The sequence below is a fragment of the Mustela putorius genome, unplaced genomic scaffold, assembly GCF_011764305.1.
Source record: "Mustela putorius furo isolate JIRA1106 unplaced genomic scaffold, ASM1176430v1.1 tig00003858_pilon_pilon_pilon, whole genome shotgun sequence".
Taxonomy (NCBI): Eukaryota; Metazoa; Chordata; class Mammalia; order Carnivora; family Mustelidae; genus Mustela; species Mustela putorius.
This window is the reverse complement of record NW_025422010.1, coordinates 22,104,870-22,118,920: the sequence shown is the minus strand read 5'-3', so window position 1 is coordinate 22,118,920 and position 14,051 is coordinate 22,104,870. Positions and strand designations below refer to the sequence as shown.

General features: G+C 37.6%; 1 protein-coding gene across 1 annotated transcript in view; it reads right to left on the bottom strand.

Moving 5' to 3' along the window:
- Positions 1 to 1,423: 1,423 nt before the first annotated feature.
- The window catches only part of PSMA8 (proteasome 20S subunit alpha 8), a 41,100-nt gene continuing 28,472 nt past the window's right edge, over positions 1,424 to 14,051 (bottom strand). Inside the window, exons 5-7 of the mRNA XM_004742862.3 lie at positions 4,935 to 5,054; positions 4,750 to 4,812; positions 1,424 to 1,818 (exon numbers count right to left, since the gene is read on the bottom strand). Coding sequence (XP_004742919.3) covers positions 1,726 to 1,818; positions 4,750 to 4,812; positions 4,935 to 5,054 — 276 coding nt within the window. The 3' untranslated portion in view covers positions 1,424 to 1,725. The remainder of the gene's footprint in view (positions 1,819 to 4,749; positions 4,813 to 4,934; positions 5,055 to 14,051) is intronic.

Sequence of the window (14,051 nt, the reverse complement as noted above, 5' to 3'; positions counted from 1 at the left end):
TGTCAAATATTGTTTCAAAGGCATCAAGGATTCATAGTGTGCTCACTGCAGGACAGTAGGGTAACATGAACACCCTGCCCTTTATTTTGTATGTTGGGTATGCATGTGTTGAAAGCGATTCCTTCAGTGGGAGCTGATCATTATAAAAATTGTGGGGTTCTTTTTCCAAAGTAATCAAAATTTTGTTTATCAGCCCTTCTGCTTGGGAATCACCTTTGCTTCTGGAAAGGTGCCAAGAAGTGACAGGGAACAAGTATTTGTCTTTGATTCTAAGGTTTAAAGAGGAAGAGTATAGTATGACTCTAAGTCAAGGATGATAGTACACCAAAACAAAACAAGAAGAGTACAGGGAACCATAAGATTCCATGGTTCCAATGACACCAGAAAGGCAGTCAGGGTAAAGTTAGAGTGGAATATAGATTGTCCATCTGCCTAGAAAATGCCCTGCAGTCTTTTTGTCCGAGGAAGTGAAGTAAACCAGCAGCAGGCACAGGAATTTTGTACAAGACAAGAGGAATACCAGCGTGGTGGCTTTGTTAAGGTCTTTATATCTCTTAAAATTCTGACTCTGCTTTTTCCTTTTCCCTTGCTCAGAACACCACAACCACCAATGGCTGAAATCTTTGTATGATAGCTGTTTATCCAAACTGATTCTTTTCTTTACTTTCTACCCTGAGCTTTTCATTCCTCTGCAAAAACTTAAACTCTCTCCTTCTTGTTTTCAAAAAGAACATCAAAAAAGAGAAGAAAGACAAAGCTCTAAAATAGTAATGTAAGTAAGATATGTAGGCTTTTGTTTTTATGCCTATTAGTGTCCTATGTCTTCAAAAATATAACTTCATTAACAGGCATTAAGCACATTGTTTTTGTAGGCCCTCTCTGTGGACAGGGATCACTTTTTATATTTCTTTTGTTACTCCCAATAAGCCTGGTTCAATACCAACCACATAGTAAGCACTGGGACAGCCAAGGGAACATGTAACAAATCTAATACACTGGACACTCCTACGATAAATAAAAATTGAAACCAAGAATTTTATGTATTCATTTCTGTCCTTGTTTTCCTATATATAGTACCCTATTCAGATGTCCTTATAAGCCCTTACCAGACTTTATTTTAGCTGCCTATTTAGATTATGTTTTTAATATCTTCCATGAAAAAAAACACACTGCAACTTTAAAAATTACAGAAGTAAAATAAATAATGATGAATGTTTAAAAATGAAGAAGGCTCTGATAAAATATTGGCAATTAATCAATATAAGGATGTTTTTATCATTCCTCTAGAAGTACAACTCAAAATTCAATTTATTTTGCAATAGCTATCTCTGTACCTGATAGTCAATACTCAAACATCAACAAATTATTAATTTTTTATTAATTTTTTTTATAAATTACTAATTTTTTTTAAATTACAGTTTTTTTCTTAAATTTACATAGATGAAGAAAAGTAACACACTAGACAAGTTATTAAGTATAGTCTCAGGCTTATGTGGAATTACGACTGCTTTCAAAAATTACTGAAGTGTCTTTTCAAAGAAAATCTTCATACAAAGATATGTTTGTCCATATAGCGGACTGTAGACAGCCACAAATGTGGCATCCTCAAAACAGCACATAACTAGTAAATGTCATGCCACAAACCAACTTATTCCTTTAAAACTTCACTAAGTAATTCCAAGGAGTACAAAGAATATTACAGACTTCTAATGTTCATCCTAAGAATTAGGTAGCCTTCTTGGATTTTTTCTTCTCTGCTTCTTCCTTTTCCTTTTCTATTTCAGTTACTTGTAATTCAATTTCTTTGGCACTAAACATCTGAAAATATTTTAAAAAGAAATTTCAATTATACCAGTAATTTCTAAATATTTCCAATATGAAGAAACCAATTATATTTTATACATTTCTATTTTCTATTTAAACTTTAATTTTATATCTTCAAATATATAATGAAGTACATATCAGCAAAATACTTGTAACAAATATGGACAAAATTTGAACTCTATGATATTTCCACTATTGTGCTAAAAAAGCAGGGCAAAGTGTTACATATCCCTTATATGCATATAATTCTGAAAACATTTTAATGCCAGCTTATTCTGTTCATGAGCAAGTAACTCATTATTGAAGTCCCTTCTCCACACCACTGTATGATTATCTGATAGGGTTTCAGCCATCGGAATAGCCAGAGAGTAGGGAAAAGATGACTTACACTGCTTTGTTTATAATTCCCTCACTAAGTGTAAAGCAAAAATAGATTTTATTTTATACAAATAAATTTTATTATATTTAAAATTAAAGATGGGGAGCAACTTGCTCAAGGTCATACATCAATTTGCTGGAACTTAAGTCTATCTAACTCTAAACTTAAACCCAGGTCTATCCAGTTAAAGGCCATGCCGTATCTGCCACACAGCATTTCCTGAAACAGCACGGGGGAGGGAGTCTAACTTTGCTGCCAGTGCATCTATTATCCTACCACGCATCAGTAAGGAATATATGCATGACTGGGTGGGTTTGACCATTTGGGTATATATGTATGTGCTGGAGCTGGAGAGGTAACCCTGGCCTCATTGGTTTTATGTCCTTGTGCTGTGGCGTGTCTGTTCTGAGACCCTAAACAGCAGGGGTGACAGCATGGCCCAGTTCTCATCTCCATACATTGTGCTCAGCATCATGGTTATTTTTGTGGGGCTGTGCAGGGCAGAACCTACACCTCTCTCCCTGTTTCTCTCATTCCTCATATTCCCATCTACTGGTTGGCTAATAAACGGTGGGAATGTGGTATCCAACAAGGCAACTATGCAACTCAGAAAACAAAAACCCCACCGCTCCATCCAACACTGATTTTTTTTTTTAAGATTTTATTTATTTATTTGACAGAGAGATTACAAGTAGACAGAGAGGCAGGCAGAGAGAGAGAAAGAGAGAGAGAGAGAGAAGCAGGCTGCCTACTGAGCAGGAGCCCGATGCGGGACTCGATCCCAGGACTCTGAGATCATGACCTGAGCCGAAGGCAGCGGCTTAACCCACTGAGCCACCCAGGCGCCCTCCAACACTGATTTTAACACTATTTCCTTCAAAACAAACGTGATGTAAAATTATACTTTTTAGTGCACTTTTCATATAGTTTCCCATGCTTTAACTGCTTTTTACACTCTCAGCTAGACAGCTGGCAGACTGCACTGTATATAGTCCTACTTGAGGAACAAGCATGAACCACATTTCAGATGTTCTTTACCAGTGAGTCCTCTGTCATAGTACTCTGGACCATTTATTTTGTGGTTCAGTGGTTTTAACCCATAATGGCTAACAAAGGGTACACAAGAATAATGGCAGTCTTGCCACAAAGAAATACAGAAAGGTTATCACAGTAGGTATTAAAATTTAAGACTTACAGAGCTTCAAGGCACTTTTTTTAAAAAAAGGTTTTTATTTATTTGAGAGAGAGATATTGAGAGAGAGAGACCATAGAGAGCAAGTGAGAGGGAGAAGCAGACTCTCCGCTAAGCAGAGAGCCCAATGGGCGCTTGATCCCAGGACCCTGAGATCATGACCTGAGCTGAAGGCAGATGTTCATGTGCCCCTCAAGGCATTTTTAAGTGAAAAGTAGAGAAAATAGATTTTTTTAAAAACAGTATAAAATAGATTAAAAAAAAAAAGTCAAGGGGTGGAGGTTTTTTGACATAATGAAAGCTAACACTACGTTAGAAGCCTGGAGGCCCGACAGTTAAACACACGATAGCTGAACGACACCGCCAGGAAGCATATCTTGATTTCAAAAGATCTAGAAAGATAGGGAGATGAACTGCTCTTTATAGGAATACCTTGTTTTGATTGTGCTTTGCAGATTCTACATTTTTTATAAATTGCTGGGCTTTTTTTCTTTTTTAAGTAAGCTCTCTGCCCAACATGGGGCTTGAGCTCAGGACCCCGAGATCAAGAGTTGCATGCTCTCCCGACTCAGCCAGCCAGGCGGCCCTGTGCTTATTACAAATTGAAGGTTTGTGGCAACCCTAGGTCGATCAAGTTTATTGGCACCATTTTTCCAACAGCATTTGCTTACTTTGTATCTGTTTCACATTTTGGTAATTCTTGCAATATTTCAAATTTTTTCATTACTATTATATTTGTTATGGTGATCTGTGATCAGTAATTATGATTCACTGATAGCTCAAATGCTGGTTAGCATTTTTTAGCACTGTATTTTTAAATTATGTACATTTTTTAGACATAATGCACACTTAAGAGACAATGGTATAGTGTAAATATAACTTTTATATGTATTGGGAAACCAAAAAATTCATTTGACTTGCTTTATTGCAATATTGGTTTAATAGTGGTGGTTGGAACTGAATCCTCAGTATCTCCAAGGTATGCTGTATGTGGAGCTGGGAATAAATGTCCATAGACAATGTATATGCTAATCCCATATATGACTGACTCAGTGGAGGTTCCTACTTAGAAGAATATATAGTAAATGGGGTAAGCCAACATATAAATCTCAGCTCCTCTAAGTCTTCACAAAGGACCAGAGATAGGTAACTGCTTGCAATAAACACATACAAATTAGTGAACATTAGCCTGTAGAAACAAAACAGATTACATCATAATGTCAATTGTGGGATCCTAACGGGTTTTTCAGGCTTTTAATGAAGACTCACAGATGTCAACATTTTGACAAGATTCAACTGTTGTCAAATTATTTTATATTACAGATGTTTTTTCCCTCTTTGGTTAATGACTTACTTTCAAAGGCTGGTTTCTTCTTATTACAGCAAGCTCAATGTTTTTTCCACCAGACTGGACAACCTAATGTAGAATAAGCACAATATTAAAATTACTTCAGCAAATCTTATTTTTAGTAAGGAAGTAGATAAGAACAGATCTTCTCTCCCCATGTTCTTCTGACTATGCTTTATTAGATCACTTACTTCTAGCAAAGCTCTTATTGCTAATTTGATGGCCTCATTGTCGTTTGCTATAGCATCTTCTGTGTAATTTTTTTCTAGAAATTCTCGGACAGTTTTAGCACTTCGGCCTATTGCATTTGCCTTGAAAAATAAAAGATAATTATTAATATCATTGCAATATGAAAGAATTTATGGTTACTCAGTGAAATTTAAAGTTTATGGAGATATTTCTTAGTATAATTACCAAATGAAAATTGTAGTTTTGAAAACTTAGCAAACATTTCACAGCTCATTCTGTTACTATGTGAATGATCCATAATGGTGGTGTGACTTATCTTCAAACATCCCAGTGCCTCGTCCTGGTCAATGCCTTCTATTACTTTAATGGCTCCCAAGTCCTTGATAATCAGGGAAGACTGAAAGAGTTGAAATTCAAAAGATGTACAGAGGAAAGGAGGTAGGACTTTGCAATATAGTACCAAAGGAAGAAAGAAAAAGGATAAAAAGGACATCGACCTGAAGAAGAAAGCTGTTTGCATGAATAGGACTGTGTGCATCATTTTCTTAGAACTTAGAAGAAAGTGGTCACCTAATTATTGATTCATTATCTTTGATTCTATAAGGGAGAAAAGATTCTTCCATTCTATTCTGCATTTTTCTTTGTTCTTTAGAAATTTTCATCAGATGCCCTGGCTTCATAGACACAGGTAGGCATGTTCTTTTAATTCAGTCTAAATATCTAGGCAAGTATTAGTGATGATAATGAGGATGAGAATAGCAATTCTTATATAACAGAACACTGAGGTACCAGGAACTATGCTAAGTATTTTACATGGATTATTTTCTTTAGCCATCACAAAAATAACTGAATAGTTACTATTATAAACTCCAATTCATGAATGAAGAAATGGGGGCTTGGAAAGGTTAAAATAAGCTTTATCAACCTCAGTACTATTACCATTTTGAGCTGAATAATTTTTTTTTTTGCTCTGGGGGTCTGTCCTGTGCACTGTAGGATGTTTAGCAGCCTCTATCCACTAGATGTTAGTAGCACTCCCCACCCCAGTTGTGACAACCAAATGTGTCTCTAAGGGGGTACAAAATCACCCCTATTTTTGAACCAGTGTTTTAAATAATCTTGCCTAAGATCACAGAGGGGATAGATAGAAGAGCTGAGCTTTGAAACCAAGTAGTCGGAATTGACACTCCAAGCTCTGACCTCTAGATGCTATGCTGCCACATACCCCTTTGCTATGATGACTTTAGAGAGAGAAAAGAACCAGCAGAAAGGCCCATCCTTGTGCTCAAGGATCCTGGCATTGAATAAGAGAATGTCTCAGTTCTAACTGGTTATGGTTAGTATTATGATTATAGGAAAGAGATCGCAAAAGAGATGTTAGGAAGTGAGCATGAAAGCATACCTTTTGTACTACATGACAGTGTATTGTTCTGGTGAGGAGAATATTATTTTTACTTCACAGAACTTTTTCTATTCCTTTATATTTCAGAGGGTTAAAAAAAACAGCTGTGAAGTATTAAATTAAATTTTGTAGCTTTGAAATTTCACTAAGATCAAAGGTAAAGACTTCAGACTGGTATGACTTTGAAGTATTATTTGCTACTAACTTTTCAGGGGTAACTAGTTGTTGCCCAGAGAGGAAGGATGTAAGGTAGAGGTTTAACCAGAAATCTCAATGAACCCTTAGAAGGTTACCTTATAAATTTCTGGTGACTTTCCTGTCCAATTCTTCTAATTGGCAATGTAAAATTCTTTAATTCTTACCTACTTGACTGGTTTCCTAAAATCTTCTTACCTCCAAATCCATCACAACAGACTCTTAGTTTTGCAATGTTTTTTTCCTGCATGCCTATAATTAATGATAATTTTCTATGGCAAAGATTATTAGCAGCCATCCCCAATATCCATTCTTCCTTTGTGACAGAACAAATATGCCTGCTGAAAAGCATCATTTCCTAGTCTTGGTTACCAACAGGAATATACAAGTGGAAAAAAATGGGTAGAACTTGTGAAACCTTTATTGCCTGGAATGAAGACAGGTTGGCTGGAGATTTAGCAGCCACTCTGAGCACATGGGCAAAGACTAAGATAATAAGAGAGAAATAACCGCAACTATCTACCTTTAAACTTCTCGTTAAAGGAGAAAAGTCAATTGTTATGTGTTAAGAATCCTCTCATCTCTGTTGTTTGGAGCCAGAATACCTCACAGATAAGTCTTTGTATATCTTAAAGATATACAGAACAAAATCTGATGGGGCACCTGGGTGGCTCAGTTGGCTAAGTGTCTGCCTTTGGCTCAGGTCATGAATGATCTCAGGGTTCTAGGATGGCACAGCGCTAGACTCACTGCTTAGTGGGGAGTTTGCTACTTCGTCTACCTCTGCCCCTCCCCCAGGGTTGTACACATTCTCTCTCTCTCTCAAGTAAAATAAATAAGATCTTAAAAAAAAAAAAAAAGATTAAAAATTGATGGGGCACCTGGGTGGCTTAGTGGGTTAAGCCTCTGCCTTTGGCTCAAGTCATGATCCCAGAGTCCTGGGATGAAGCCCCGCATCAGGCTCTCTGCTCAATGGGGAGCCTGCTTCCCGCCCCCTCCTCCCTGCCTGCTGCTCGGCCTACTTGTGATCTCTCTCTGTCAAATTAATAAATAAAATCTTTAAAAAAAGATTTAAAATTAATAAAGAAGATGATTTTGGCAGGAATACTTTATTTACTATTAGAATTTCTTAGCTGATGAGTAATACAAAGTATGAAAGCCTGATGATTCTTGATCTTTCCTAGCTCTTTTAAATCCTCTCCAGTCAAGCTTTATCACTATGAGATGTCTTGTCAAGGTCAGCCATGACCTGCCCATCACCCTATCCAATCATTTTATTTTTTACTTGACCCATCAGTGGCTGTAGCTCAGCTGATCAACTCTTCTTGGAATACCGTTTTTACTTTTGACCCAGGACATCCCACCTCTGGGTTCTCCTTCTTCATAGACTATGCTGGATCCTTCCCCACCTTCCATTGGTCCAATACTGATCTGTATCAGGTCTTTCCTGGATTATTATTTGACACAGCCTCCTAACTTGTTTGCCTGCTTCTACCCTACTGTACAGTCTATTCTCAATACAGCAGCCACACAGATCCTTTAAAAATAGTTAAGTCAGATCATGTTACTTTAATATGCCAAAACATCAAATGGCTTTCTATATCATTCTTCTTATTTTTAAATATTTTATTTATTTATTTGAAAGAAAGCAAGCCCAAGCAGGGGTGGGTATGTGAAGGGGGAGGCAGAGGGAGAGGCATACTCCCCACTGAGCAGGGAGCCTGATGCAGGGCTCAATCCCAGGACCCTGGGATCATAACCTGAGCCAAAGGCTGAGCCACCCAGCCGCCACTACATCACTCTCTTTAATATCCAAGTGCTATCCATGGCCTTCAGATCCTACAAGATCTAGCCCCTCCTACCTCTGTTACTCATCCTTCATGACTATCTTTCTGAATTCACCAAAGCACAGTCATATGCTCCACACAGAGCTTGATATCTTATAGATATGGAACATACTGCCATGTTGGAATTTACCCTGATTGGTTCCTCTGTTTGGAATACCACAGAAATAAGTACCTGGCCTGCTTCTTCCCTTGCTCCAGGACTCTTTAAATACCACCTTTTCAAAGGTGCTTTCCCTGACTACTTTACCTACCAATCACACTCTATCCTCCTAACCTCAATATCTTTTATCCCCCATAGGACTTATATTACATAAATACCATCTGTACCTATTTTTGTCACCTCTGTATCCCCAAACCTAGAACAATATTTGATATATAATTCAAATATGTATAAACTGAATATTTGTTAAATTATAGACTATTAATATATTTTACTTTGTAACTTTTTTTTTAATTTTTTTTTTATTTGACAGAGAGAAATCACAAGTAGGCAGAGAGGCAGGCAGAGAAAGAGAGAGAGGAGGAAGCAGGCTCCCTGCTGAGCAGAGAGCCCGATGCGGGACTCGATCCCAGGACCCTGAGATCATGACCTGAGCCGAAGGCAGCGGCTTAACCACTGAGCCACCCAGGCGCCCCTACTTTGTAACTTTTGATGGTAATTATCTTTGGGAATCCTACACTATGATATCCTTAAGTACAGAGATATCAACTCACATGCTTACTGCTCTGGTACTCAATTCCTTCTTCATTTCTGGCCCCTTAGGATTTTCTGTCTTTTTCATGAGTTCAGCTATGCATTAAAAACATGTTAATGATCATTCTGGCTTTTTACATGGTTATAGCTGGAGAATTTTTGATTAATTCAATTTAATGTAATGTGCCAAACCCCAGAACCTCTTACTCCACATTAAAAAAACAAACAAACAAAAAAACTTTCTGCAATATGAAAACATATAAAGAAGAAAAAATATTTCAAATAGAGTGTCCCCTCACTACTGGTCTGGATACTACCAGAACTACTGGGCTAATTGATTTTTTTTTTAATTTTTTTATTTTTTATAAACATATATTTTTATCCCCAGGGGAAATTGATTTTTTTTTTAAGATTTTATTTATTTATTTGAGATAGAGAGCAAGAGTGAGAGAGAGAGAGAGAGAGAATGAGTTGGGGGTGGGGGGAGGTAGGGCTGGAGGGAGAGGAAGAAGCAGGCTCTCCACCGAGCAGGGCAACTGGCTTGGGCTTGATCCCAGGATCCTGGGATCATGACCTGAGTCGAAGTTCAACTGCCTGAGCCACCCAGGAACCCATGAGCTACTAACTGATTTCTTGATAATCTTCTGTTATGGAAGGCAGCTGTATGCCCTCAGTAGAAGAGAAACTAACTCTGGATATGAGTTTCCCTTCCCTGTACCAAATGGCCCACCTCTGTGAACTTGCTGAGTGCTTTCTTCACCATCAGGATATCCTACAAAACACTGCTGGTGACCAAGGAGGAAGTGAGAGAATACACTTATGGCCATGGGATTCACTAGTTTATGTTTCATGTTCTCTGATTCTAAAGAAGCCAACCTGGTAAAAACGGGGAATGGCCAACTGAAGACTCAGTTATAGCAGTAGAATCTTATGGAGCTAAAATCCTGTATGTGCCCTGACATGGGAACCAGTAACTTCCTTCTTTTATAGCCACAGATCTAGGAATCAAGGAATACCTGTCTCATTAAACCCCTAATGGGGCACCAGTAAAATTTTTGCCTCTTGGGTTGTATTAAAGGTCCTAGTTCCCAAGTTGGTGGGATGGTGGGGAAGGGGGAAGAGGCAGTGTTCTGCTAGGGGATATAACAATGTCACTGGACTAGAAGCTGAGACTGCCTGTTGGCAGTTTTGGACACCTCCTGCCTTTGAACCAGAAGGCAAATAATGGGTTACTCTGAGGATGGTATGATTTATTCTGATTATTAAGGGAAATAAAGTAACTACTATACAATGGGACTGGGGAGGAGATGTCTGGAACTCTCTTCATATTCTCATGTGAAGTGAAAAAAAGCTAATGGAAGGCTCTATAATCTATTAAGGCAGAATATGTAATGGACCATAATCTTTTTTTTTTTTTTAAAGATTTTATTTATTTATTTGACAGAGAGAAATCACAAGTAGATGGAGAGGCAGGCAGAGAGAGAGAGAGGGAAGCAGGCTCTCCGCTGAGCAGAGAGCCCGATGAGGGACTCGATCCCAGGACTCTGAGATCATGACCTGAGCCGAAGGCAGCGGCTTAACCCACTGAGCCACCCAGGCGCCCAATGGACCATAATCTTAAAAAAAAAGTTTGTGTTAAATGCCAGATAAAGAACCCCAACAAACCAAAGAGCTAGTATCAGTGATTTCTGTTCTCATTTCTGCTACAAGTCATGTGGCCAGTTTATATTTTGATTTTCTATTTCTACTACCCATTTCACATGTCCTCTATCTGTACACTGTAAAACTACACCCTAGCACTACAAAGTATTGTCACTATACCATAGCTGTGTCCTCAATAGCCCATTGTATCACTTTATCAGGCTACTGGTATACTAGTAGGTCAGAGTAAAAAACAAAACATAGAAAAAAAACAAAAAAACACCTGATCTCATGGCTAAAGTGCTATTTAGTCTCCCCCAAACAGAAATTAAGCCAGAAGATTTTTTCTATTTTTCAAGACTAGATATCAGAATAAGCTTGATGTAATAGAAGGAACACTGTACTAATAAAGCAGAAGACCCTGAGTTCTTTTTTTTTACTTCTTTTTTTAAAATTAAATTTAATTTTTTTATATTTTTATAAACATATAATATATTTTTATCCCCAGGGGTACAGGTCTGTGAATTGCCAGGTTTACAGACTTCACAGCACTCACCATAGCACATACCCTCCCCAATGTCCATAACCCCACCACCCTTTCCCGACCCCCCTCCCCGCAGCAACCCTCAGTTTATTTTGTGAGATTAAGAGGCACTTATGGTGGGCGCCTGGGTGGCTCAGTGGGTTAAGCCGCTGCCTTCGGCTCAGGTCATGATCTCAGGGTCCTGGGATCGAGGCCCGCATCAGGCTCTCTGCTCAGCAGGGAGCCTGCTTCCCTCCCTCTCTCTCTGCCTGCCTCTCTGTCTACTTGTGATCTCTCTCTGTCAAATAAATAAATAAAATCTTTAAAAAAAAAAAAAAGAGTTACTTATGGTTTATCTCCCTCTAGATCCCATCTTGTTTCATTTATAAAAGACCCTGAGTTCTAATGACAGCTTTGTTATTAACTAGTGGTGTGAACTTAAAAAAAAAAAAAAATCACTTAACTCCTGAGTCTCGTGTACCAAATATGTAAAATAAAAAAGTTTTCAGATGTCTTTTGTTATAGATTTTTTTAAAGCTTCATTTGACTTCAACCAAAATCTTACAATAAAGTACAATATGTGAAATCAGTTAAATGATGATACATGGCCTTCAAATACCACCGCAATGCATAGTTTCAGACCTAGATGATCAATACCCAACAATTTAAAAATTCCATAATTTGGGGGAGCCTGGGTGGCCGAGTTGGTTAGGTGTCTGCCTTCAGTTCATGTCATGATCTCAGGACTGTGGGATCAAGCCCCATGTTGGGCTCCCTGTTCAGCGGGGAGTCTGCTTGTTCCTCTCTCTGTAAGGCTCCCCCTGCTTGTACTCTCTCTCTAATAAATAAAAATAAAAATAAAAATAATTGAAAAATAAAAATTCCATAATTTTCCTAACTAGTTGATTTTAAAATAAAATAAAATGGTTCTCAGTATGACCCTAGGGAACAATCAAATTAAAATGGAAAATTATGTAAACTTGGAAATTGTTGTTATGATATTGAAATGAAATATAATGATATAATGATTAATACAAACAGGAGATGGCACACTTTAAAATATTTAGAGAAAGACTGAGGGTAGTAACTTGTTTTGTTCAAGGTATAGATTTAGGAGGCATAAGAAATCTAGTACATGTAAAAGATTTCTTAAATTGGTACAAAAAGTCTGGTATCTGCAGTAGGTAAATTCATAGTTTCTGATTACCAATTAGTTTGTCTAGTTAGCTTAAAAGAAAATGTGTGGCTACCAGTATCCAGATCTTTGTGGCAAGAATATAATCCACTGTTTTACTGGCCTGGTTAATTGGTTAATAAAACAGCATGAGTGTGGTCAGCTCAGATCAATTCCTTTAGTTAATACAGGCATAAAGACCCATTAATTTATATGGCTTTTAATAATAGTAAAATAAACACTTCATGAAAATATTCAAAGCCTGGGTATTTAAACTTTTTTAAAAAACATTTTATTTATAAATTTGAGAGAGAGCAAGAGAGAGTGAGAATGAGTGGGGGGAGGGGCAGAGGGAGAAGCAGAGGCAGGCTCCCTGTTGAGCAGGGAATCAACGCAAGGCTCAATCCCAAGACTCTGGGATCATGACCTAAGCCAAAGGCAGACATTTAACTGACTGAGCTACCCAGGCATCCCTTTAAACTTCTAATAATCGAAAAATTATTCAGATTCTATAATGTGTTTCTATTTTTATATATGAGAATATACAAAAATTTGTTTCTGGAAATTGCTACTAGTTTCCCTAGACCCTAGACTTTTGTATTAGATTTGAGTGTACCATTAAACAGATTATTGGGGTACTGAAAGAAGAATAATAACTTATGCAGAAAAGAAGCTATATTCTAGGAATGATGTGGGAACAATTGTAATGTACTGCCATATTAATAGAGATTCATAGTTTGGGGTACTCTAACTCTCCTAGAATAGAGAATGCATTAAATATTTCACTATGGCTGGGTAGGAGAAGAATCAGTGAAACAAATGGGTTTGGGAGGGAGACAAACCATAAGTGACTCTTAATCTCACAAAACAAACTGAGGGTTGCTGGAGAGAGGGAGGTTGGGAGAAGGGGGTGGGGTTATGGACATTGGGGAGGGTATGTGCTATGGTGAGTGCTGTGAAGTGTGTAAACCTGGCGATTCACAGACCTGTACCCCTGGGGATAAAAATATATGTTTATAAAAAATAAAAATTAAAAAAAAAGAATAAAAACTAATCATAAAATAAAATAATTATAAAAACATTAAAAAAATTTCACTATGGGGTTAAATTCTCATTCAATTAAAAGCAGAAAGACTATTTCTACTCAAACCAAGTATCTGTATGAGGCAGTACTTATTTAGAAGAATGAATGATGCTAGGAATCAGATATATCTCTTACTTGGCCATTTATAGATACTTAGGTTTGTCACATCTTTTCAAAAGAAGACCCTGTGATTATTAAACCAAAGTGTTGGGGCACCTGGGTGGCTCAGTCAGTTAAATGTCCACCTTTGGCTCAGGTCATGATCCCAGCATCATGGGATTGAGTCCTGCATCGGGCTCTCTGCTCCTCGGGGAGCCTGCCTCTCCCTCTGCCTATTCCCCCTTCTTGTGTTCTCTTTCTTTCTCTCTCTCTGTCAGTTAAATAAATATATAAAAACAAAACACCAAAGTCTTTTTCTATCCATCAAAACATCATAGTTGCTGACTAGCTAAGTAGTTATGTAAAGTTTGTACCATCATCAATACTTTAATGCAACGTACTTTTTTGTCCTGTCCCTGAAAGTGACATTCACTGTGAATACATGTATTCAACTTCTAAA